Source organism: Bicyclus anynana, chromosome 11 (assembly GCF_947172395.1).
Source record: "Bicyclus anynana chromosome 11, ilBicAnyn1.1, whole genome shotgun sequence".
Lineage (NCBI taxonomy): Eukaryota > Metazoa > Arthropoda > Insecta > Lepidoptera > Nymphalidae > Bicyclus > Bicyclus anynana.
Genome location: NC_069093.1, coordinates 11522367 through 11550087, shown reverse-complemented (window position 1 = coordinate 11550087; position 27721 = coordinate 11522367). Strand labels below are relative to the sequence as shown.

The 27721-nt window shown below is 35.2% G+C and overlaps 5 protein-coding genes across 5 annotated transcripts in view; 3 read left to right on the top strand and 2 right to left on the bottom strand.

Moving 5' to 3' along the window:
* The first annotated feature begins 197 nt into the window (after positions 1-197).
* LOC112047800 (zinc finger protein 595) lies at positions 198-7922 on the top strand. The gene is made up of 8 exons (XM_024085045.2): positions 198-499; positions 763-892; positions 2090-2219; positions 2454-2608; positions 3481-3626; positions 5018-5219; positions 5756-5874; positions 6647-7922. The coding sequence occupies exons 1-8, from the start codon at positions 408-410 to the stop codon at positions 6792-6794; spliced, it is 1122 nt and encodes a 373-aa protein (XP_023940813.1). The 5' UTR covers positions 198-407; the 3' UTR covers positions 6795-7922.
* Positions 7923-8066: 144 nt separating this feature from the next.
* On the top strand, positions 8067-9525 carry LOC112047799 (uncharacterized). Its single transcript, XM_024085044.2, has 2 exons — positions 8067-8376; positions 8826-9525. Exons 1-2 carry the CDS (start codon positions 8112-8114, stop codon positions 9413-9415), a joined length of 855 nt encoding a protein of 284 aa, XP_023940812.1. The 5' UTR covers positions 8067-8111; the 3' UTR covers positions 9416-9525.
* Positions 9526-10275: 750 nt separating this feature from the next.
* On the bottom strand, positions 10276-15039 carry LOC112047780 (uncharacterized). Its single transcript, XM_024085020.2, has one exon. The coding sequence runs from the start codon at positions 14710-14712 to the stop codon at positions 13261-13263; it is 1452 nt and encodes a 483-aa protein (XP_023940788.1). The 5' UTR covers positions 14713-15039; the 3' UTR covers positions 10276-13260.
* Positions 15040-15166: 127 nt separating this feature from the next.
* On the top strand, positions 15167-23600 carry LOC112047811 (uncharacterized). Its single transcript, XM_052884418.1, has 7 exons — positions 15167-15341; positions 15432-15642; positions 16342-16659; positions 17272-17377; positions 20810-20925; positions 22199-22260; positions 23422-23600. Exons 2-7 carry the CDS (start codon positions 15454-15456, stop codon positions 23495-23497), a joined length of 867 nt encoding a protein of 288 aa, XP_052740378.1. The 5' UTR covers positions 15167-15341; positions 15432-15453; the 3' UTR covers positions 23498-23600.
* Positions 23601-24319: 719 nt separating this feature from the next.
* LOC112047768 (uncharacterized) overlaps positions 24320-27721 on the bottom strand; it is a 47719-nt gene continuing 44317 nt past the window's right edge. The window contains exon 4 of the mRNA XM_024085002.2: positions 24320-27371. Within this exon, the coding sequence (XP_023940770.1) occupies positions 27314-27371 (58 nt within the window). The 3' untranslated portion in view covers positions 24320-27313. The remainder of the gene's footprint in view (positions 27372-27721) is intronic.

Here is a 27721-nt window from a genome sequence, read left to right as displayed (position 1 = left end):
GAGCAAAGAGTAAAGTGTATTTTTTTATTCAATTCAATTCTTCTTTATGGCTTTTATTGTATTTTTCATTGTATTTGAAACAGTCAGACGCCAGATTTTTAAATAAAGGGTCAACTGTCAAAGTCAAGCTGTAAGTCAACTGTCAATGTCAAATGTCAAGTTTGTTTAGCCTTTGTGATTTTGATTTGTCAATTGTCAGTATTTGCTATTTGTATTTGTTTTGTCGATTTTTTGTATTTTGTATTGAAAGTTGCAAAATATATGTATTTAATATTATTTTAATAAAAATACAATCAGTGATTTGCATTATATGTTTTGGTAGCTTAATAGTATGTTCTTAATTACTATACGTTAGATTCTGTAGTCCGTGAAAGTGTAAAACTTGTTTGAAGGGATACTACCTGAGGATGAGTTCTATTTTGTTATTAAAATCAATGTTATTTGCAAGTGTATTACAAAAGACACAAAAGAAGAAAAAGAAAAAGAAAGCTAAGAAAACGTAAGTTTTATCCTTTAGCTAAATATTCATTAATCATGTTGAGATTAGAGTTAAAAATGTCCTGTATTTTTGGGTTTTTTTTTGTTTTGTGTACGTTACAGTATAGATTTGTTCTTTAAATATCCTTGACTTAGTTTAGATTTACCACCTAGAGATTTTTTAATCAATAAAGTAAGATAATATTACATTTTGGTAAGTGTAAGTGCCATAATGTTTAGTAAAATATTTTCCTAATTTTAAGTATCTTATTGTCCATGTTCCAGTTTAATAGTAGGAAGCTCATGTTCAAAAATGTGCAGAGCATGTAATCTGGAAGTCGGGAACATTCCAATTTTTGAAAACAGTGCCCAGCCAAACATTGCCAAGGAAATAGAGAACTTTACTGGAGTAACTGTAAGTATTTTTAAACAATTATATCCATACCTTGCTTTCCATCATCATCATTATTCAACTCACTGTTGAGCTCGAGTCTCCTCACAGAATGAGAGAAGTTAGGCCAATAGTCCACCACGCTATACTCCATCATAAAGCTAATAGTTCACTTAATTCCTCAATAATCCCATGGTCCTGGTCCAGGGTTCGAATCCTGGGTCAGGCCAACAAAAAATAATGTATTATTAGAATTGGAATATTCTTACAAGAAAATTTTAATAGCAGCCTGGAGTTGTAAAGTTGACAGTGTAGGTACAACATCAGTTGTTGATCATTATCAGCTTATATAATTGCCCACCACAGAGCCAGGCCTCCCTCTGTATAGGAGAGGGATTGGTAATGTTATAACAGTGGAATTCATAGACGCTGTAGAGGCACCCCCAGGGGATCATTTAGCCCCTACAACATTTATGAATTCCATTGTAAATGTTTTATGTAACTCAGAGAATGTATTATTGGTTTCAGTTGTTCAGTTTTATGTATGATTAGCGGACACCCGCAACTTCGTCCGCATGAAACTCGATATAAACTTTCAACTACCCCTATCCAACTCTACCCTACCTAACTCTACCCCTACCCAACTCTACCCCTACCCTACCCTACCCCTACCTTTTCCTGAATTTTCTTTGCTATAAACCTCACAGAGCCCGAGACCTTTCCAACAAATGCAAAACTGTGGAAATTGGTTTGTGCGTTCTGGAGTTATAGCTTTAGGAAGGAAAACCCGACCTATTTTTAAATAGTAGAAGATTGTTATAGTCACTAACACCTGTGGCTGCCAACCTGTATCCTAGACTCAGAAGAGACGCCCATAGAGAGTCATTCCGCCCACATCTTCTGTTTCTGCCTTCTGGCCCCTTCAGGAGATGCTTCTGCTCTCGCCCAAAACCGCCGGTGACAACAGACTCTCATTAAGGAGCCTAGGACACTTACGCAATCAACAAAAATAAACATCATGTATTGAAGTAGCATGGTGCTATGCTCCAAATATCCTGTCCTATAAGGAGGAGTCCTGGCTATATAGTAGGCCTTCAAATAGGCTTATAAAAATCCTTCCTTTTGGCCACAAATGATACCATTCTTTTTATAAAAAGCTGACATTTCTTTCTGTGCCATAAAAGTTGGGAGTACTTAAATAATATATCTTCTCTTTTACAGATATGTCAAAAAGATAAGTTTTCAAAACTGATGTGTAAGAAATGTTTGGATTTATTAAATGGATGTATTTTATTTAGAGATATGTGTCAAGCAACAAACAGACAAATGATAGAACTTTCTATAAAAAAAGGTGAGGTTTTATATGAAGTGGAATAATTTTTTGAATTTAGTTTAAAAAAATTATACATTTTGGTATACTAAATTGACCATAATCTTTATAATATTTTAAATTGTTTTTACTATAAATAATATAATGGTTTATTAATTTTTTTGTTGTTTTACTCGGGGAGTAAAGTTTGTTGGAGTTGACACCTACAATTTTTTTTTCTTTCTATTTTAATATATGTGTAAAACTTTTTTACAGAGATTGAAACTAATAATTATGAGGATGACAATGTAGCATTGCCAGAGAGTGAAGAATCATATAATATCAATATACCTTCTCCAGCATTGTCAGATGATGTGAACGACTCTGAGATATGGAGATGTACACCATGTAATGAACCATTTTGTAGCTTGGTAAGTAAATACCTAAAAACTTTGACTATGTAAGTGTTAACACCATGAAGAGTTTTGGCACTAAAGTCCGGATGCACAGAGATTAAGTTTCTGATAGGTTGTGATCGAAAGGGAGAAACATATTCAATTACAATATTGCCTCGTTATTTTGTGTGTTTACTACAAAGACAAACAGTTGGCATAACGTTGAAACAGCGCAGTTCTACAACCTGTTACGCCAGCTCGAAGTTAAATCCCCTATTCTATCACAACCTGTAAAAAACGCAATCTCTGAGCGGCCAGACTTTAAGCCTCATAGATTTAGATTTAAAGGTACAGTTGACTGAGAAGATATTGGCACACGAGGTACTATATTTTTTTTGTTTTTTGTACATATAAGCAAGCTCTTAGCTGCAATCACCTGATAGTAAGCGATGATGCAATATAGTGGATAGTAATAAGTATTTGATCCCTTGTATGTAAAGGATGTCATAACAGTGACAATATCATGACAACTATTTTCATAATAAATAACTTTAAATAGTTTAAAAACTAAAAAACACGCTTTTAGCAGGCAAAAAAACAATAAATGGATTTAAGTCACGTGACTATTTTTTTCGTATTCCTGACAGCAAACCTTTTTGTTTGATATCCATATCATGGGGGTGTATTTCAAACATCCAGTCCGCCATCTTGAGGATGTCGCCATATTGGATTTGTAATGATAGGTGTGCCATCCTAATTGGAGGCCGGAAAGTGGGTCAAATTAAGATTCCAAGATTTGATTTTCTTACATACATACAAGTGAAGCTAATAAATGCGTGTTAAAAAATATATTTGCTAAATACAGTTTTCTATTTCTTATTAACGTAAATTGTTATTTTATAATTCAGGATTCATACAATGCTCATTTGCCCAAATGCAAGGCAAACAATGAAATCTCCAATAGAAGAAAAATGCCAAAAGAAAAAAGAAATGATTTTCTATGTGATATATGTGGGAAAGTTGCTCGCTCCAACGCCAATCTTATAGTTCATATGTATGTATTAAAATCCTCAACCTAACTAGTTTTATACATAGCCTTATAGAAGCCATAATCTTCCTTTTCCATTTATTTTCTTTGTTTTACTGAGATTATTACAAAATATAAAAGTCAAACAAATGTATGCCACTTTTGGTCTCAAGTAATAAGGCATATATTTTTTTTAGTATCAGCTGTTTTCAAAGCAATGATATTATAAATATATTTTGTCAGGGTCCCAGGTTAAGAGGGGATCGATGGGAAGAGGCCCAAGTTATGTAATTAAATTTTTAAAAGATTCAAAGTCTAAAATGCTTAGTTCTCAGGTTGTCTCACGATTTTTCTTTTAACCTTTGAGACACGTGATATTTAATTTATTAAAATGCATATTACTGAAAAGAAGGTGCATGCCTCATATTCAAATACAATACAATGTTACAAAATACAAAATATACAAAGAAAAATCAATAAAATCAGTAGACCCGTTACAGAGGCTAGCTTCCACTAACATTGTAAACGAAATTTCTTTATTGAGTGTCGAGTCTGCTCAGCGGCATAATCCTATATTAAAAATAATCCTATATACTACAGCCTTTCTTGATGAGTACTGTTTACCAACAAAGAAATTAGAAATTAGGGTAGAAAATGACATTTCATAACTTGAACTTAAAATGCATGACATTTATTTGTGGTTTGTTTATAAAATGTTATATAAAATATATTAACCATATGTATATGTTATATTAATCAAATTTATTTTCAATAATTTAAGAACAAGTTAATTATAATGGGGATGATGACTAAGTTTGAATATGAATTTTTATGATACATTCGGGTAAATAGGCTCAATGATAACTAATTCATACATAAAAAGCAAAGATTGTCTGGATATTTTCAAAATAAATAAGATTATAAAATTTCAAAATCTATTAAAAACCTTTTATCGTAATGAAAATTCATACCTACAGTTTTAGCTTCCTTACATTAAATGTGACAATTTTTAATATTTGAACTATAAACATAAACGCACAAATAACAAAGATATTAGTAATTTTGTTTGAACGCACATACAAATCTAACGATCATTACATTACCTACGACATCATTATGCCACTTTGTATGGGGCGTTTTTCAGGGATCCGCGGTAGCGCCGCAAATCTGACCCTTTAAATCCCTGTAGCTCCGAAAGTAATGATCGCAGATACCCAGTTCCTTTTACAAAATTGCTTTACTATTACCATACTCTTAATTTATATACAATTTAAAAAAACTGTCATCATCCCTGTGATTTATACCCTCATTTTTAATTTGTTTGTTGTTAAACAGTACTCACCAAGAAAGGCTGTAAGTATAGATACGCCAATGTAGTGGCAAAACCGCTGGTCATAGGTAGTATTTTATATTTATAGGAGTACTCACGAAAATATATTCCCATATAAATGCGAGGAGTGTCCATACATGGGGCGGACTATGGACTTGCTGAAAATGCACAAAAGGTCGCATCTAGTCGACAAGCCGTTTAAGTGTACGCAGTGCCCCAAGTCTGCCAGTAGTTCCAGCAACCTAGCCAAACATATGAGGCATGTGCACAGTACTACCAGAGATTTTAAGGTATAATAAATTCATATGATATAGCTTGGCAGCTTCGTTCGTAACACTCTCGATGGTCCGCGCGGGCTGGGGGACGTGTAGCGATGAATGAAAAACCCACGACTGATGCACCTCACCGCACGATTTCACACCCGCGCAGTCTTTCCCCGTCGCCCGCATATCATGGGAGTGTCATCAACTAACTTGCCAGAATATAATAATATTTAAAGCCTCAAGCCATGTAACGTAATGATTCTCTTTCCACCATCAATAACGCTTCAATAACTAAAAAATTGATGACCTAATTTATGGTTCCGAGACTTGGTCGCTATAATCTGGCAAGTTCGTTGATGACACTCCCATGATATGTTAACGAATGTCATTCCCATACATTTTTTAGTTTTCAAAGCGTTAGCGTTTGTAGAAATACACTCCAGTATAGTGTGTCGATAGATATGGATAGACTTACAAAGGCTTTGACCAGAACTTTCCTAAATGGCATTTTCTATCGAGCTTTTCCAAACACATTATATTAATTAAAACGATTTTTTTTACAGTGTACCTATTGTGATAAAGCATTCTCATTTCAATACGACATGAAGAAACATATACGAGACATACATTTGCGACAGGGCACAGTGGAATGCGATGTTTGTTCCAAAAAATTCAACACTAAGTAAGTTTAAAAACCGGCCAATGCGTGTTGGGCCACGTGCAGTGTAGGGTTCTGTAGATTAAATTGGCACTTTAAACCCTTATCCATACTAATATTATAAATGTGAAAGTGTGTGTATCTGTCTGCTTGCTTGCTTGACCGTCTTTCACGGCAAAAGGAGCGACGAGTTGACGTGATTTTTTTAAGTGGAGATAGTTGAATGGATGGAGAGTGACATAGGCTACTTTTGTCTCTTTCTAACCCCCCACTTCCCTTAAAGGGGGGGGGGGTGGAAGTTTTTATGGAGCATTCAACTATTTTCAAGGTAGAAAAATTGGTTTGCAGACTATTTGTGACTAAAAAAACGTGCATGGTATTTTTGTTTCTGAAAATTCGCCCCAGCCCATTAAAAGAGAAGGTGAAATTTTGTATGGGATTTTCGCAGTTTTCAAAGTAGGTTAGGTAGCTAAAAATCGGTACACGCACTCGTAAGAAAGGAACCTTTTTAAGAAGTCTTAAAACATTTTTGGCTTCAGTATCGATTATATAATGTCCCCCGAATGCCAGAATGTACAAAATGTATAGAATTCGTATTATAAGTATAAAATCCTAGATGGCGCTAGTAGTACTCTATGCCACGCTAACGTTTGTTGTTACAAATATTATGAGTAAAATCTCTAATTGCGAATAAATGTATAGAATTCGACCAGTTTTATTATTAGTATAGATAGATATAGATTTAATTTCTTACTAGGAGAATACTCATTACTTAATGCCAAGTAATCTTCCACAGGAAAATATTACAAGGCCATCGAGTAAAGGTGCACAAAATCAAAGGTGACAGACATGGTCGCCTTCCCGCCTACTTGCTGTGTCAACTCGAACAGAAGAAAAACAACCCGTGGCACACGACTGTTGATAGCAACTGCGAAACAACATGAAATAGAATAGCCGTAACTTTGTATGTGCTTACCCTAGTTGTATGATGTGCACGCCACCTCCTACTTACAAATTCCAGGCTGAGAATTCCTTAAAAGAAACAAAAGCTAGCTTTATTTTTCTATAATTGAAATAAATAAATTTTGAATTATACTAATACTAGAAAGAGGTGAAAGTGGTGTTGTAGACAATCTCTGGATCTACTTAATCAATGTTGAAAATTCCTTTGGCATAGGCTATAATTTAAAACCGTGTTCTCACAGAAACGGGAACTAGACAAGTGGAACCGCGGGGCGTCGGTTACTTTTGTATAAAAATCAGAATAAATGTTTTGCTTAAAGCAATGCTTAATCCAGCCGAAAAACCGTATGAAAAATCTATGTATCTATCTATATCAAATGTACAGACACTAAAGTTTTTCTTTTTTATTTAGTAATAGATTTAAGAGTCCAAAGTTTACATCTTTAGTATTATTTTTAAAACAGTATAGACTGAGTAGAATGAATCTCACTTAAAAATTTTAGATTTACGTCAATATTTATGAACATGGATCAAGATTTACTTTACTTTATTTTCACCTTTATTTACTTAAAAGAAAAATGAACTTTAAGTAGTATTAATTAGGTCCACTTTACTTTGTAGCAAGTTGAGGTTAAAATCTTGATCTATGACAATCTATATAGACTAATATTATAAAGCTGAAGAGTTTGTTTGTTTAGTTGAACGCGCTAATCTCAGGAACTACTGGTTCAATTAGAAAAAATCTTTCAGTGTTAGATAGAATATTTATCGAGGAAGGATATAGGCTATATATTATCCCCGTATTAGTCTTAAATAAATATTTATAAATATGACCAGTTTTAAGTTCGCGCTATTTTTTTTCGTCCAATGCACTTAGCAGAGCCATTGTGAAAGAAAAAAAAAATAATAGATCACAATACAACTTTCAGTTAGTACTTAAGGTGTAATTTAACGTAGATCTTAATATTTTTGTGTTATTTAAATATTTATTTGTACAAACAATTATTTAGTACTTACTGGTATAACGTACTGCGATTTACTTTGTATTTTATCAATGTAAATAAATTACAATATTTATAATTTATTACAATAAAGAATACTCACAATAATATTTTTTTATTATCAAAGGCAATAAAGTTACAAGATTTATTTAACGAGTGGAATTATAAGATCAATAACACCAATAATTGTTATCGTTTCTAATAAAAAAAAGTTTTGCTGTAGTATTCTGAATAACCGGGAAAAGCATTTATATAGTGGACACTGTTCAAAGAAGTCCATTTAGATTTAAAATCACAATGAATATAATATTTTTTTTATTTCTATACATACAAATGTGTTTCGCGTTTGATATTCCTCAAACATGCAAAACAGACTTGACTATAGATAAAGATCATTACAATGTAACAAAGACGTATAACACCGGAGACGCGATACCGACGGACGCGCATTTCGACGGCAAAGGGAATTTGTTTTTCGTCGTTTTCGGTCGGAATTTCAACGGATACTATTACGACGTGAAAGTTATTAAGCGCAACTCGTCTGAAGCCGAAACCGTGCCTGGTAAGATGATCATTTTGAATAATTAAAATTTCGCTGCGTCTCAAATTTTGGTTGATCTGTCTGGGACTCTCGGGGTAGATTCGCTTATATGAGAACCCGAACTGGAAACCAAAACTAAACTCAAGTTAAATACCTTACTATATAAGAGTAGGTTGTAACCTACTCCTATATATACCTATATCTAAATACCTAACTATTATTTTTTTGTAGTCAGTTAATAAGAATTTCTCAGGGACAATTTTTCCCAAAAACTGCTTATTCATTAATATGGTAAAAGTATATTTTTCAGACGGTTTACTAAATATAACTACCTAAAAAACTAACTAACTATTAAAAAAATCTAATAGATACCTATTACGTATTTTGTTCTAAAGGTAGCAATTGCTCAAATTATTTAATTTGTCAAAGTCAAGAATTTGAAATAACTTAAAGAACTTAATTTTATTTAGGTTTACCCGAAAGAGAGAGCTACTCCATTGCGGTGGACAAAAAAGAATCCAAAGTTTATTTCGGAACGAGCAAAGGGATCTACGCCTACAACTACGAGTCTCAAGAAGCGATTTTAATCAACAAACCGGACATACAACTAAACTCATTGCTTGTAGATAAAGACGGCAATAAATACATAACCGGCAGGCCCGACGGCTTCGAACAGTTGTACCTATTGGCAGGCAACGAGAAAATCCATTACAAAGGATTCGACGCTCTCGACGAAGTCGCCGTGGATGACAAAAACAATTTCTATTACATCAGAGAAGAAAAGTTCTTCGTTCTAAAGTCAAATTTATCGCATTCCGTCTACATCGGTAACGTTTCGTACGAAGGGTTGGGTCAAATAACATTTCACCAAGATAATGTGTTCGTTGCGAGCAAAACATTGTCTTATATCCATAAAAACGATACCGGGCCGATGAAACGAGTCAGCGGTACACCGGAAGTGACGGCGATAGCGTTCGATCGTGTTGGTAATTTTGTACTAGGGACGAAGGGAAAACTATTGAAGTATGAGGCGAAAGAGTGCTATCAAAGAAAGAATTAATAGACCTTTCACGAGAGTAGGTTAAAAATTAAAAACATAACTTTAATAATTTAGTCTATGTAAGTATAGCTGAATCATGTAACCTAATGGAATATAGTAAAGAGTGTGTAGTCCAGCTTTTATTTTAAAAAACTTGGCCTTAATGGTTGTTTTTTAAGGAACTGGCTGAGAGGTAGTAGAGGTAAGTAGGTTTAGTAGTTTCAGAGTTTCAGACTATAGCTTGGCAACTTCGTTCGTAACACTCCCGATGTTGTGCGCGGGTCGGGGGGCGTGTAGCGATGAATGAAAAACCAACGACTGATGCACGTCACTTCCCCGCACGTAAGATTTCACACCCGCGCACTCTTTCCCCCGTCGCCCGCATATCATGGGAGTGTTATAAACGATCTTGCTACTTGTACCGTGGACTGTGTAAGTAGGTATATTCCTCGAACAGATGACACGATTTGTCACATTATCCTCAAAAAACTATAAAAATATTTCGAGCAGTCGAGGTTCTAGACCTCTGCTGAAGCTGATACAGCAGACTGATGAACTTTACCTTAAGCTTTTAAAAATGGCGAAAGTCTGACATTCATTCCCAGAAAATTACAATATCGATCACCAAGTCCATGGTAAGAAAAGAAAATATTGGTGCGATCTTAATGGACTTCGAAAGAAAAAAATACAGTTCATCTAATAAGGATATCAGATGCTAAGTACTGCTTTCGTTTGCATTTATGTATAGTAGACAATGATATTTTACTCTATAGACAGGTTACATATCTAAAAAATCATTCAATAAGCCCATAACATATGCACTAAATTAATTTTAAAATGTAGGTAGGTAGGTAGGTAAGTATAAATGAAAAATATATTGTTAAGGAAATCTTCCTTTTAATATTCAAAAATAAATAACCTCTCATTCACTCCAAGGTAAAACACAAAAAAAAAAACTTAGAAGAAACACCAATCAGCTAAGAAATGAAAACATAATAATAGGTAGCAGGCAGGTAATTTACAAACTAATTTTATTGCTGATATTGGTACCTACTACCTACTTGCATAGGTTATTAAGCTTTACATGATAAAATTGAATGTCGATTTTTTTTTATCAATATCGCTATTATTGCGTTAAAAAATGCAGCGGCTTAGCTTATTCTTTTCACTCACCCCTCCCGAATATCTTTGTAAGAAGATGAGTAACCGGCATCATTATCTCGTGTTATGAGAAAGAGAGTCAACCAATAGCGGCCAAATCGGAAATATCGCAATCTTTCGTTGCACTAAAGCATTCTAAGCAAGCGCACTCCAACGAAGACCTCATAAAGGCGTTCCGCCTGGCATGATTGTAGTCAAGCGCAAGTCTATTCTGAATAAAAAAAACGATTCGACCAAGGCCAGCCGTATCGCAAATATATTATTATTATTTTGATCTGCCACTATTGGTCGACAATATATCATTTTATCTTTAGGCCTATTAGTCGACGGCGAACAATAACGATCTCGTTCAGAGTTGATATGTGTGCTATGCCCCTAACATGGAATTTTTAAACCTATATATTTTCATTTCATGCCTTCAGTACCTACTGTAATGGATATCAATGCAGTACGTTAACGATTTTACATATTTCATACTATGCTAAATTCACACAAGAAAATGCACCGCACCGCACCGTGTGGTTTCTGCCTTATAGAATAAGATCCCAGAGCGACCTGACACATCTTATTTTCACTAGTATGAAACCTTAGCTAAGCCATATAAATTAGCAAGTAATACCTACTTTCTTTTAGTTGCCTTTCTCACCTGCCCAGGTATCACAGAGCAAGTCTCCACACGCAGGTAGGTATTCAAAGGACACATGAGACGCTACTGAAAACCTAAGGTTTCATCTGTGTGAAAATAAGATGGGATCTTGGTCTATTACTTGCTAACTAACCGATAGTGTGCACTTACTTTGTCTTGGCGAATTTTACAGGTTAAATAAAGGTACTTCCGCGATTTTAAATCTGTTACTTTTTACGTCTATACTTAATATTAATATGACGGAATTTTTCGTTTTATTTGGGATAATAAAACAAAAAAATCTATCAAAAGTTCGTTCCTAGGATAAAACATACACAGACAAAATTACAAAAAACAAAATATTTTGAACAAAAAGCAAGTAATAGAAGGACTACAATACAGCCCGACTATAGCTGAGCAATTATTATTGATTAGTCCAATTAAAAAAAAAACTTACGCGTCGAATTGAAAAACTCCTCCTTTTTTTGAAGTCGGTTTATGACCAACATTCACAAATTATTGTAAAAAAGAGTTTCATTACAGAATACAAAGTTATCTAAGTATAACCTTATTCATGTTCAATAAACCATTTTGGTTATTAATTGATTTTATTTCTCAAACTCATCACCAAATATTTCTATTTGATATGAATAGAACAATAACTAGCAAAAATCAAGAAAAGACTAAAGAGATTTTTACAAAATATTGGACAACAATTTGCAAGAATTTGGGTAAGATGAAACTTGAGTATCCTTAGATCATAGATAAAAAGTTAATAATAATATTATACTTTTAATAAAGTAATACCTGAAAAAACCTGAGAGTTGTAGGTAACTTACCTATTTTATTCCAAATACACGATTAATCAGTACAGTTTAATTATGTTGATTTATTAGTCTTCAATCAATATTGAAAAAAAAAACTGTGCAAAGTGATACATCTCAAATTATATCAATATGCACAAATATACTGAAAAATTGCCATCACAGGAGGCACAGTTATTTCAATAATTCAACTTCTCTATTCCTTCAACCAACACTTCAATATACGTAAATAGTAGTAACATACATTCATGCAGCCTTTATATTATTGCTTAAATTCATGTGAAACAAATGTCTAAGCCCCCATTCACACGAGAGTTATTTAACAGATATTAAAAAAGAATTTAAATATAGTATGAAGTTTTATTTTCAACACCTAAAATTGAAAATGCAACACTGCTCAAAAAAAAAGTTTTTCAGATAGCATGGGAATGGTTGCCTTATGACATTCATAACATGTACTATTATGGTGAATCGCAGCAAACTTTAAATAGTGAAAACGAACTGTCACCGTACCCATGCAATCTGAAAAACACTAGTGTTTTAAAAGTGTTGTAGTATCAATATATACTTGGGAATGCATTTGTTGTATTTGAACACTTTTTTAACATACAATTAAATAACTCTCATGCGAATGGGGGCTAAATGACATATCACATATGTAAAAAAAACAACTACCATATAATTATGCTTATGCCACCTACCATGTCATTCTTTGCCAGTATATTTCACATTGGAACCCTCATAACTTTAATTTTAAGTTTTTTAACTTTAATTTATTATCACCATCAAATCATGACATAACTTGTAGTTTTAAAAGTACTTGGAAAGTAAAACTCAAGGTGCTGATAAACTTGAGAATTCACTTGAATGAGCATTTGTGTGAATGTTACATCACAGAAAAATACAAAAACATATTAGCAAGCATTCTGGCAAGCATTCTAGCAAGCAGATTTGCTTGGAGCTGTTTTCATTGTTCTGCGTCGAGCACGAAGATCGAACAGTGTTCACTAGAATTCTCAAAGTCAAAGTCAAAATTCATTTGACATACATAATGATGAACCATACTCAAGAAATGTTTTACCTATTTATTATTGTTCTACATTAGTAGATTTGGTATACCTAGTCCTAGTAGTACTGTTATAACAAACTTAACCTACAAAATTCACTATGGGATTATTAGGCTAGCTTTCAAAAGAAAAAAACACAAAACCAGTTTATCTAACATTAACAACTTGTGAATCATAACTAAGCTAAATTCAATGAGGCAAAATGCTTTGAGAGATTATAGGGAATGTCAACGGCTGAGCTTGTGAGTTTGGTAAAGCCATAGGTTGACTAGTGCTAGAAATAGTTATCTGTTGGGTGGACGTTTGATGTACCAGTTGCTGTTGAGCAGATTGTTGAGCAACCATTTGCTGCGCAGACTGTGCAGCCACAGCCAACTGCTGAGCTGACTGCTGTGCCACTGCAAGATGTTGGGCAGATTGTGCCAAGTGTTGTGCAGATTGCTGAGCAGCAAGGTGCTGCGCAGACTGCTGTGCTGCTAGATGCTGAGCGGACTGCTGTGCTGCAGCCAAATGCTGCACTGATTGTTGTGCGGCTGCATACTGAGAGGCCTGATGTTGAGGTGCCAACTGTGGCTGTAGTGCAGACGTTTGAACCAATTGCTGCACTGCAGTTTGAGGTCCGCTGCTCATCAATTGTTGTCCTGGTGGTGCCAAAGTCAACTGTGCAGGGGTCACTGCAACAACAGTTTGTCCACCGCCCATCAAAGTGCCAGAGTCACTCACTTGCATGAGTTGCTGCGCTCCTGCACTTGTTACTATAAGTGTTCCAGAATTCCCCATAAGTTGCTGAGTAGTGCTCACCGTGAGCAACTGTGGTGCTGGAGTCAAAAGTTGAGCTTGTGATGCTGCAGGTGCTAATGTTAGGTTAGTATTGGCCGCTGCGGGCACCAAGGCAGGCAAAGCACCCGCTATACTAACCACAGGGGTGACACTAACTGTAGCCAGTGGTGCTGAAGTACCGTGACGGGAAGTTATCACACATGGCTGGTCACTTCTAATAGATGCCGTCTGTTCCAGTAAAAACTCATTCATGGAAGTCAGCTGAGCATTCTTTGCAGTCAAGTCTGTAACTTTCTTCAGTAGAACACTAATATTGTCATGTAATAGCTGCACTTTATGATCCAAAGTTTCACAGTTGAGACATTGGGTTGCCTGCAATGTTTGGTTGTCTATGCAAGGGTCTTCAAATGTGTATCTTCTGAATTTAGCATCTGGCGGCGAGTCCTCGTCTCTGATATGAGAAGGTTGGATTTGGTGGAACATTGGAGGGGTAAGAATACGTTTAGAAGCAGTGTCATTGTTATGTATGAATTTGTTGTCTTGGCTCACCATATTTGGCGATATATTCCTTGGGCCTCGAGGAAATTCTCCAGTAGCATAGAACCGCTCCTCATCTTCTACACTGACATGCAAAAACTTGCAATTCACCCGAAAACATCCTTTGTTTTGAAAATCGTGACAGAAATGGAAAAGCTCTTTGAGAAAAGATATCGGTGGAAGTTCGTGTAGAAATCTACAGGTATCGCGAGTACAGTAGCCTTTGATAAAATCTCTGCAGAAATTGTGAGGGTTTGGATATACGCCTTTGGCATCTTCGGTGGAATTCATTGTACCATCAGTATGTGTACCGTTAACGATCATGTTTGTTAATGATTTGCCTTCACCTTAGTCACTAGCGTGCTTTTAAAGTTAAAATCGAGCATTTTTCATAATAATGATTTTTTAATTTTTATGCTTATCAATTTCGCTTGACTTCTCTGACAGGCTGAGGCTGACAGCTTCCGTGGATACGTTTATTTTGAAATCACAAATAGATCTTTTATTATTGAAATCACTTAAAAAAGTAAAGTTTGCAGTAGAACAAAGTTTGTTGATTACCATGTAAAATTGCTTTTTTTTGAGAATAATTTTCATGAAACTTGTTTTTTACTTTTTTTTTTAATTCTGATCACAGATAGATAATACATATCTGATGTTTTTTTTTACGAACAGACCAAAGAGTAAAATATTTTTATGGTAAACTGACTTTACGTTTGCAATATGATCAAGACCATAGAGGCATAGAGTACATGATACATAATAATTAATAATTAGATGTGAATGTGACTCTGTGGTCTGTGGCTAAATTGGAAAAAAAACAATTAAAAATTAAATTGTTTTTAAACTTGGCTAAAATTAAATAAATATTATATATCGCAAATAAAAACAGCTAAAGTAAAACTTATTCGTTTAATATATTATATGAGTTGTTGAGTAACAACAAAACTGAGGTAAGTGATACAAAAAAAAATAACACGTTTTGTTGCTAGAAGTTAGACTTAGAACTTTATTGAAACTTACAGTAACATTACCGATTTTAGGTAATGTATTCTTTATTCTGAAATGCTCAAACAACAACTGTCTCCACGGAGCGTGCATCCCTACCAAACGACGGTAGTTCCTCGAAGCGAGCAACAGTTTGCGACGGCGAATCAACAAAGGGCTAAGTATCCTTGGGCTGAAGAGAGTAATCCACCTGTGTACCAACTTGCTGCACTTGATAGCAGTTCAGCATCGGAAAATCCATATCACGTTAGTATTTAGTATATATTTTTTCAATACTCTTGCTCACAAACTGTCATATCACTACTCCACAGCGGGGTTAAACAAGCATTTCAGCCTCTAGGGGCTAATGTAATTTTGTTTTTTTAATTTTTGTCTGTTACGAGTACAAGCCTAGTAAATAAAAAAAAAAGGTTTAATTCATAAATTGTTTAATCATTCTAAAATAAAGAACTATAAAACAAAGGAGGTTTTATTAGTAAATAGAATCATAGGTGGGTACAAGTACATATTATGTAAGGCCTTGTTTGTTTGATAAAAATTTGAAATTGGAACAAAATGCAGTGTTCCACAGATGGTATGCATAATTTTTTTCATTTGATTTTTATTGAGATCTACCACAAGACTGCTAGGCATGGCAGAGATCTGCACCGCTATGTCGTCGATATTCCTCTGTTGCATACTTGCTAAGAGGTTTAGTTCCTCTTTCCTTATACACACTGCAAAGATGTGGGATGCTCTTCCAGATTTCTTTTTCCCCACCACCTAAAATATGGGTATCTTCAAGTCAAGAGGGAATAGGCATCTACTGGGCAAGCATGTTTCACTTCATTATTGCTTAGCATTAGGCGTGATAACAGCTAAGAGCTTGTATAAACAAAATTAAAAAATTAAAAATAAAAGTATGGTGTACTAAATAGAAAATTCTATATTTAAAAATTGTTTCAGGTCCCTCAATTCTATCAAACTACTCACCGTAACTATGGGGGCCCTCCTTCGCCAGTCTACCAAATGCCATACTCTACAGGGTCATGGCGTACTCACAAAACTAAAGATCACATGGTGAAACCGCTACCGTCCAATACTTATTCATTTCCGCCCTGTGCATCTGCGTTTTCATTGCCGCTGTGTGATGTGGAGCACCCTCGCACTGTGAGCCACTCACCAGTCCCAACCGTGCCATCATTGAGTCCTGAAGTTCCTATTATTGGTGCCTGCGGGGGGCACTGTCCAGGATTTGAATATGTCTGCTATTATATTTTACAGGTATTTACACTTTTTTAGCTGTACTGAGTGATTTTTAGTGGTTGATCCATAACAATAGAATATCTTTATTATATGCTGCTTAAATGTCTGTTTATCGTCGAGAGCTTATTAGTTGCTTGCGTAACTACTAACCAATGAAATGAAGTTGCCACATCATTCAAATGGTAATATTAAAAATGTGAAAGTATTTATGGATGTGTTTTTGTCTTTGACACTAAAAGCTATTGAATCAATTTGGCTGAAATTTGTAATGGTGATAGATTATATTCTACATTAATGTATAGATTTGTATGTATAGTTATTTATATGTAATGGTTCAAAACTAGTTGGGCATACACCAACCTTATATCACGTGAGTCTTAGCCTTGTTTCATAATCAATTGATGTATACACTTCTTGGCAGTTGTACGTACTTGAAATATATACATTATATCCTGTAAAATTTATGATTCCAGCAGGATTTGTAAAAATTTAAATTAACATGGACCAAGTTATTGGGCATCCTAGTTTATAAACTTGAAAATTCTGTATTTTCATCATCATAATATTTACACTTGATTTTGAATATTGTTTCTAAATCTGAAATGAATAAAGTTAATTTATATTTTGCAGGTGATATTCGTAGTTGGTATATTAACTGGAATTTCACTTTGTATTGCTGGTATAGTGCTGAGGAGAACCAATCGTAATGGTGATCTAGGAGTATTAGTTTATATTGGTGAGTATTATTAACTAATTATTATTATTTATCATTGCTTCTTTCTTTAGTTCATCAGTATCTAATGGGTTCTCTGTTAATTAAATGAGGGCTCAAATTGAAAATATTGCTTTCATTTCATTGTGTTGGGACGAAAGAGATGGGACTGCAACTAGTCTTGCTGTTATTGGTTGACAGTTTGTTGATTTCTCTAGATTACATGACTTTTAAAAGCTTTAGCTTTGTTTTACATGTGTCAGTATGCACTAAGCAATATAAAAAAGGAGCTTGGGCGTGTATTTTTCATAACTTCAAAGTGTCTACATATAGAAGCCGAACTGCATAACCTATAGTTATTTAACTAAAAAATAAAAACTTTTTATGTTTTCATATGAAGTAATTCAAATAATTCCAACTATCCAATTAATATAGATAAAGGTGTGTGTTACACGCCTTTATATATCCTTGCATTTTAAAATACGTAAAACTTGACGTCACTACATCATAATTATAAGGATGCGTATAAGACATACATTTTGATTGTACGTCTATTTACAAAAAAAATATTATGTACCCTGAAAATAATAATTTTAGAACACATGTTCCTTGAACCCCAGAATTATGGGAAATACTAATCAAATCAAATCAAATCAAAAATCATTTATTTCAAGTAGGCTCAGTTTACAAGCACTTTTGACAAGTCAGTTGACTATTTGTAAAGATTCTACCACCGGTTCGGAAGGCAGGTCCTGCTGAGAAGATACCGGCAAGAAACTCAACAGTTGCTCTTTTGAAAAAGTCATACAGTATTATAATTTACAATTGATAACAATTACTGTTTACATTTCTTATAGTTTTACTTCCTGTGTGAAGGTGGAAGCTGATCCAACGGCCTCCAAGCATCTTTATCATTAAGGAACTCATCAATGTTGTAGTACTCTCGACTAAGTAAATGTTTTTTAACACATTGCTTAAAGCTATGCATTGGCAGGTCCATCACAGTGTTGGGGATCTTATTATAGAAGAGTACACCGAAACCTACAAAAGATTTTTTTACTCTTTGGAGACGATATGCAGCAATAACTAACTTATGCCCGTGTCTAGTAAGACGTGGGTTTAGATCTCCTTTTCGTTTGTACAAATTAATATTTTGTCTTACATATACTATACTGTTATATATATATTGACAGGCTACTGTTAGTATACCTATTTCTTTAAACTTTTGACGAAGGGACTCGCGTGATTTTAATTGATATATTGCTCGATTGCTCTTTTTTGAAGTACAAATATAGATTGTATATCGGCAGCCTTGCCCCACAATAAAATACCGTAAGACATTACGCTGTGAAAGTACGCAAAATAAACAAGCCTAGCTGTATCGACATCAGTAAACTGTCTTATTTTTCTCTACTCTACTATACTATACTATACTATACTCTACTATAGTATATCGTTGGTCTAGATGTGATACTTCGTAACTAACAATTTTTGGTAAAAAATGATTTTTATGCAGAAAGCTTCAAACAGCTTTTCCGGTGGTAGCCCGTCAATATCTTGTAGTATGTACATTAAAAACGTCTTTGGTCGCATGAAACGACTTTTAGTGATACTTACAAGATGTTTCTTGTCTCTCCTGTATAGTTCATCAGTTTGCACTTACGATCTATCACATCTAGACCGACGATATGTGACCTGTTCTTTATCAGTACTAACGGCCAGTTTCTTAGTAAAAATAAAGTCTTCTTTACTACTTTTTCTTCTTTACTATTTGCTTTATTTTTAACCGACTTCCAAAAAGGAGGAGGTTCTACGTTCGGCTGTATGTATGTTTTTTTTTTTTTTTTTTTTTTATGTATGTCCAGCGATAATTCCGTCAATTATGGACCGATTTTGAAAATTCTTTTTTTGTTTTGTAGGGTTTACTTCCAGGGTGGTCCCATTTTTTTCATGTCAGGATCTGATGATGGCATCCTGGAGAAATTGAGGGGAACTTTCGAAAGTTGTAGAGACGGCTAGTACGTTTGTTAGTGTTTCCATAAAGTATTTTAAACCACTACAACTTTATGAAGGTTTGGAGTTGGTCTGATGATGGAGCCGAAACACAGACGATGGAACTCGTCAAGGATTTACAGCAGTCACCTTTTGTTTGGGCTTGATTAATTTGTATTAATGAGTACTTTCCACCTATATGGGTTGTGACTGTATTAAGGGTCTGGTGATGAAGACGAGGGACAGTGAAGAGAGTTCCTCGACGGTTCACAGTAGCTACCTTGTGTTTGGACTTGATAAATTTGTATTGATGAGAACTTTCCACCTAGATGGATTGCGACTGTATTAAGGGACTGGTGATGAAGACGAAGCATAGTGAAGAGAACTCCTCGAAGGCTCACAGTAGCTACCTTGTGTTTGGACTTGATAATTTTGTATTGATAAGAACTTTCCACTTAGATAGGTTGTGACTGTACACACGCAGTGGGTATGCTAACACTAAAAATAATAAAATAAAAATTTTAATAAAAAAAATTCAACCGACTTCCAACTCAAAAAATAACTTTAACTAAAAAGCAAAAAATAATATCCTACCTATGTGCTACCTTCTGATCAGTTTGAAGGCGGTGCCAAGCCAGTGTCGTGTTTTAATTAAAGCTGTTTCTGGAATAACCACAGAAATTTTGTAGTTTAGACTATTTAATTAAAACATCACTGGCTTGGCACCGCCTTCAAACTGATCAGAAGGTAGCACATAGGTAGGATATTATTTTTTGCTTTTGTCTTCTTTACTACTTTTTCTTCTTTACTATTTGCTTTATTTTGTGTTAAAACATTTACTTATTCGAGGGTACTACAACATTGATCAGTTCCTTAATGATAAAGATGCTTGGAGCCCGTTGGATCAGCTTCCCACCTTCACACAGGAAGTAAAACTATAAGAAATGTAAACAGTAATTGTTATCAATTGTAAATTATAATACTGTATGACTTTTTCAAAAGAGCAACTGTTGAGTTTCTTGCCGGTATCTTCTCAGCAGAACCTGCCTTCCGAACCGGTGGTAGAATCTTTACAAATAGTCAACTGACGTGTCAAAAGTGATTGTAAACTGAGCTTACTTGAAATAAATGATTTTTGATTTGATTTGATTTGATACTTACTACTTTTACTGTTATTTTAGCTTTACATGAAGAAACTGGCTGTTAGCATCTCAGACTAAATACATAAGGACTAGTATCGCACCCAAATTCATGAACAAAATTTTTCTAAGAAAAACGAGCTTAGATTTCATACATATCTTATACTAAACTAGCAGTTTTTGTTCGTTTTTTACGCCATTTAAGTACACAAAAAGGTGTTTATAATCGCATAAGATCGTTGATCATATACTTTGACAGAAAAATAATGTCTTGCGAGGCAGGTCTTTATCTAATTAGTCTGAGGTTAGCATGGTACACTTGTAGGTTGTCTGTCGTCGTGCGTTTGCAGCGTGCTGCTCGGCGTGCAGTGCTGCGTGCGCCGCGAGATACGACAGAGGAAGCTGCGCGCCAACCTGCACATCCCCATGCAAGCTATGCAGGTCAGCATTGTCATCAAACAGCCTGTTTTTTTTTTTTCTTTACAAGTTAGCCCTTGACTACAATCTCACCTGATGGTAAGTGATGATGTAATCTAAGATGGAAGCGGACTAACATGTTAGGAGGAGGATGAAAATCCACACTCCTTCCGGTTTCTACACGACATCGTACCGGAACGCTAAATCGCTTGGCGGTACGTCTTTGTCGGTAGGGTGGTAACTAGCCACGGCCGAAGCCTCCCACCAGCTAGACCTGGACCAATTAAGAAAACCTCAATCGGCCCAGCCGGGTATCGAACCCAGGACCTCCGTCATTAAATCCACCACGCATACCACTGCGCCACGGAGGCCGTCGAGGCTCACTGCAGAGCACGAGTCTCCTTTCAGAATTATGTTAGGCTAATAGTACACCATGCTGGCCCAATCGAGAATATCGCTCTTTAGTTGCATTGGGACGAAAGAGAGCGATATTTCATGGCAGCTATTGGTTGACAATGTATTTTCTCTTTACTAGATATTTGTCTTCAGGCACTGAGGAATTTCGGACGAAAAGATGTTGCGAAGTGTCCCGAATGCAGCCCAGCCGAGTTGGATTCGACGGTTCGAAATTCCTCAGTGCCTGAAGACAAAAGTCTTCGAACAGTGCGTGTTGCCAGTGATGACCGAGACTTGGTCGCTAACTATGAGCCTCTTATGACTCAGGCTCAGAGTCACACAGCGGGCGATGGAGCGAGCTATGCTTGGGGTTTCCCTGCATGATCAAATCAGAAATCTGGAGATCCGCAGACGAACTAAAGTCACTGATATAGCTCAGCGAGTCGCGAAGTTGAAGTGGCAATGGGCAGGCTACATAGTTCGAAGAGCCGATGGTAGATGGATGGTAGGGTCTCAAGGTGCTGGAATGGCAACCCCGCACCGGAAAGCGCAGTGCTGGTCGACCCCCCACTAGGTGGACCGAAGACATCAAGCGGGTTGCAGGGAGCCGCTGGATGCTGGCGGCTCGATACCGTTTTGTTTGGAAGTCCATGCAAGAGGCCTATGTCCAGCAGTGGATGTCCATCGACTGATAATGATGACACCATGCTAGCCCAATCGAAAATATCGCTCTCTCTTTAGTTGTATTGGGACGAAAGAGAATGATATTTCATGGCATCTATTGCTTGACAATATATTTTCTCTTTACAAGATAAGTCACTATACATATATGACTCATGTTAGGATTACTAGTAGTATTGAAGCAGTAGAAAAGATTATGTTTTTTGTAATTTATTTCCAGGAGCCGCCTGCCACAGCTTGCCCACTGCTGCCCTCTATGTTACCTCATAGTCAAGTGTATAGGTAAGTCACTCGCACTGGAATTGTTTGTATTTTTCCGGGATGAAAAGTCATATTAGTATCATTCAACAATTTTAAATCAACACTTACTCTATGTTTAACGGCAACCACAAACATCTAGTCTGAACCTATCCATTTATTTATTTTCTCTTCTATATTGGTTACTAGCAGACGCCCGCGACTTCGTCCGCGTGAAACTCGATGTAAACTTTCAACTAACCTGTTTCAACCAAGCCTCACTCGATATAGATAGGTATAGTGTGCCGCGGGCTTTTTGTAGATATTAATAAGATCTACAATTCATTAGAACATTTTATGGTTCTATCTTTTATAGTTTAGGCAGCGTACACAAAATAAGTATCTTTTATGGTTGATTTTTTACACCTTGTGTCCGAAAACCCTAAATATCTTACAGAACCCTATTTTTTCCAAAATAAAATTTAGCCTATATTACTTGTGGATAATGTAGCTTTCGAATAGTGAAAGAATTTTTAAAATCGGTCCAGTCGTTTTTGAGCCTATTCATTACAAACAAACAAACAAACAAACATACAAACAAAGTTTTCCTCTTTATAATATTAGTATAGATGAAAAATATAGCTCATTAGCGATAAGACCACCAATAAATAATAATTGTACATTGGTTCCTATGTTTTTGTTTCTTTGTCATAGTTTAAAATAATTGGAGGCCTTGATAATTCTACTTTAAAGGGGTCGGACTCAACACCTAGAGGTCGTGATTCGATCCTCGCAGTATTTTCTGACTAGTTTTAACTAGAGGGGAGCAGGAATATTGGTCATATAATGGCAATTATTATTAAAAAAAAATTAAGAAATAAAAATATTTAATGAATTAATTTTTTTTTTATTATTTACTAATTAGCCCTTGACTACAATCTCACCTGATGGTAAGTGGTGATGCAGTCTAAGATGGAAGCGGGCTAACTTGTTAGGAGGAGGATGAAAATTCACACCCCTTTTGGTTTCTACACGGCATCGTACCGGAACGCTAAATCGCTTGGCGGTACGTCTTTGAATAATGCTAATTAAGAAAATCTCAATCTGCCCAGCCGGGGATCGAACTCAAGACCTTAGTTTTGTAAATCCACCGCGCATACGCCACGGAGGTCGTCATTTATGATTAATTTGTGATGTTCATTGCAGACCTACAACTTCCAATGTGAGTGCCGAAGAAGAGGTGCCGGGCGTGCCGTGGTGGCGCCGCGAGAACAGAGACTGACTAGCTTTAACATTATGCGTATATTATAAGTACTAACTATGAACAATATTGTATCATTTACTGCGATTTATTTATATTTAATAAATTTATTGCTTTAAAATAATGTTTTTAAATTATCATTTATACGATACCATAACTATCTACGAGTACATGCAATTCCGAATCGAATGACACTTAAATCATAATTTTAAGAGAAAAAAGTTGTTTTTATTATTCTTAGTGAAAAGTTCGTTGAAAAAAGTTCAATTAAGGAGATGTTATGTAGCTCGAGTAAATGAATGATCTATTTCAGACCAGAATTCCTAGGAAGTCGCGCTACCAGACAATTATCTACATATCGCTGTCTTTCCCAGTGGTAAGGAAAGCTATATTTTCAAAATCGCCGCTATTGGGCGAAAATATCTTTCTCTCTTCATAAGATACCAATTGACGCAAATCCTAGGCTGTAGGATCCACCAAATAAACAAAATGTCAACCAATGGCGGCGGAGTGTCCCATCTCTTTCGTCCCAACACAAGAAATAACGATATTTCCGGTTGCTCTGCTATTGGTCGACATTTGTCATCTTCATGACATTTGTTGTTTGTACGTCGTTTGGTCGCATGTTAGGCCTGCATGTCCAGGAGTACTTAAAAGTGATCTCTGCCATGTATCGTTTTGTTACATTTGGTGGTAATAATGTTCTTATTCTCTTCCATCGTTCTAGATCGGCAGAAATAGGTATCTTCCAATAGTAACTTACTGACTGAGGTCAATTACCAAAAGAAGAGAAAAAATATTACTACTTAATATTTAGGTTCTCGGAGCAAAATAAAACATCTATCTATTCTCATATATTTATTGAAATGGAGATTAAAGATATATTAAGTACCTACACATAAATATTACAAAATAATGTACTTTAAGTACTAAAATAAGTATAACATAACATCATTCGATACACCACAATATAAATCTCATTTGCACCACAAACAAAAAATAATACTATAAATAAAATTGTATAATGCTACATATTCAGTAGATTCTATTAACTCGATTAATAAAATATAGCTTACTTATATCTAAATTGTGTTTCGCCTAACTCTGCGTTTATATATACATTATATTATGTATTGTTATAATGTTTTAATTAAAATATATTTCAAGTACACTATTGTGATGTTTTCTGCAAAATGTTATTAGTTGTTTGAATTATATTTTTTTAATAAAAGAGAGCTTACAATACATTTTAATATCGACCATGAGCCTACAATATACATTAAATTAAATGCTATACAGTCCATCTTTAACGCCATATAGATTAAACTAAATTTTATAGGACTGACAGGTCTGTGGGACCCACACGTCGCTGATGCATTTTGATATCGGTATAACTTCGTCCGCCCTTAGACCTCTTTAATCCGGCCCTTTCGCAAAATCCGTTCTTAATGGATAACTATAAACTACCTCCCTGCAAAATGTCAGCTTTCCTTTCAAGCGGTTTTCGACCTTTCGCATTTATATATTAAGATGAGGATACAGTTTAAAAAACCCGATGGGTCTTGGAATGGCGGACCCTGCACCAGAAAGTGCAGTGTTGGTACTCGGTAGACCCCCTTTAACAACATATTGATTTGAGTTTCTGGTTACAAAGCAAAAGACCCCATAAAAGGCCTATGTCCAACAGTGGACATCCTTCTGCTGATATGTTATATTAATAGCAGTTATAAAGTCACATTAACAACCCACATTTAGCTTACTTATGAGCATGAGTCTCCTCTCAGAATGAGAGGGGTTTGATAGACTTTACACTTTAGAATAGAGAATTAAGAAAATTCGCAGTTATATAAGTTTCCTCCCGATGTTTTGTCTTCGCCATTATGAAACACATGATTTTTAATTACTTAAAATGCGTTGGAGATGCATGCCCCGGTTCGAATCTACGCCTTCGAAAGGCAGGGGTCATATCCACTGGCATAGATTGACGATAATAGCAGGTATAATGTATGGTAGTTAAATAAATATTATCTCAGGTTGTATAACCTAATATAAGATAGTAAAGATAAAATTCCGGCATCAAAATGCATCACCGTTCTTGCACGTAACATCTATTCTTAAAACTAATAAGGACGGTCTCAAACACAAAATGAACTTAACATTCATTACCTAAGAAAAGTAGATCCTAATACTAATACTAATCAGAAGTGGGATTATCAATGTTTGCGTTTGTCGCAAACTCAAAATATGAAGTTATTAGATTATGAAAAAAAAAACAAAAATTTGCATGTTTTTTGTGTAAATAGAAACGAATATTTTTACGACAGTGAAAGTATCAAAATTTTGACGTGCCTAGGTATATTATTAATTATTTAATAATAATTATTCAAAAAATTTCCATATCACGTCAGTTATCGAACAAAAAAAAACGCACTGTACGGCTCATTCCTTTAGAAGCTACGATGTCAAAGACAAACACACGAGAAACTTATTACTTATGTTGGGGATTAAAAAAACAGATAATTAAGAAAGTGTACGTAAAACAGCTAATTTTACAATTACATGAATACAACAATTATTATCTTTATAGAAAGAATTATATAAGAAAGCATTTAGGCTTGATAATAAAGATTAAAGATAGTTCAGGTTTTACATTAGAACATGGTTGTCTGCATACATAATGTTAAGTACTTATATGAATTAAATATCTTACAGAGAAATTGTTTACACACATATGGACATTATATCTAAATTTTAAAATCTGGACGATAATTTGGCCACATGTCTTGTAAATTACGATTAATAACTATCAAAATCTATATATTTTTATTTATTTTAATAAACAGCGTTTGTATAACACCAAGAAAATATATTTGACATTGATAGGACTACGATTGGGTTGAACTATATTAGAACACTTTAGATAAATGTTTAATGAAAAATTCTCAAACTAAAACAGACATGGCTTTTCTTCAAAGTAGGTCTATACGTAAGGCTTGAATACAATTTTCAGTGTATTTAGAGTGCAAAATGAAAAAAAATCCAATCTTCACAAGAGTTGACTAAAAATAGTCAAAAACATCACAAAAAACGAAAAAAAATAAACTGTTTTTAACATTTTGTACCGTGAAATGCAACACCAAATAATAACCTACAAAACGGTATGATCCGTTACATTTATGCCTACAGCAAACAACAGGTAAGGCTTCCTACACATGACGCCAGGAGCCGCACCGACGCTGAGCCGCAAGTTCGTAATCAAAACCGCACACAAACCGCACTTCCCCAGCGTCGGATTTGTGATTTTATAACGAGTAAATTTAATACAAGGAACTGTCTAGACAACATTACGTTGTCTACGTTAAATAATAAAGAATTTACGAACAGTGTCAAAAGAAATAACAACCAGTATTTAGCGTTCAGCGAAAATCGTGTAAATTATAAAGGTCTAAGGAGGAAGAAAGAAATATCGAGTATTTCCGAATGAAACCTTGTGCTAAGCCGTAAAACTAACCAAGACGTGTTCGTGTAGTAAACACAAAATGGCGGCGTTGGCCGCCATTTTGTGTTTACAAAATGCCGCCGTTGGCTATTATGCGGTTTTTGTTCGTCTACAATATAAATTAACTCCGGCGTCATCTACAAGAAACCTTACTGTTTACAAAACGGGTCCTTCTCAAAAAGACGTTAGTCATAAAAATAAATTCTTCACTTACACAGATATTTACGTACGAGCTTGGTACGGTTCGTGGAAAATAAAATATTTTCATAGTAGGTGGACATATTTAATCAGGACTCGCCTGTTCGCAACAAATTGCGTCGATTCCATTTCTTTATTGTTTACGCAACAGACGGCCGCCCATCTAACATCTTGTCGCTCTCTTCTGCGCTGCTCAAGCTGAAAATGAAAGAAAAAGAATAAAGTTATAAGCCACGAAAAGAAACCAGACCAGAGTTTTTGGTGGAGTATCTAGGCATGTGAGTAAGAAGTGTATGCCACATATAGGAACTTAGCTGACGCCGCGCGGTTTTACCTGCCTGGTAATGGAAAACTCACGACTGATGTACCTCACTACTCCGCACGTACGATTACACACCCGCGCAGTCTTTCCCCTTCGCCCGCATATCATGGGAATGTCATCAACAACTTGCCAGAATATAGTAGGAATTAGCAGATACATGGGCGGACGCCTACTATACGTATACTATACGTATATACAGAGTAAACAAACAACTCCAAGGACCCCA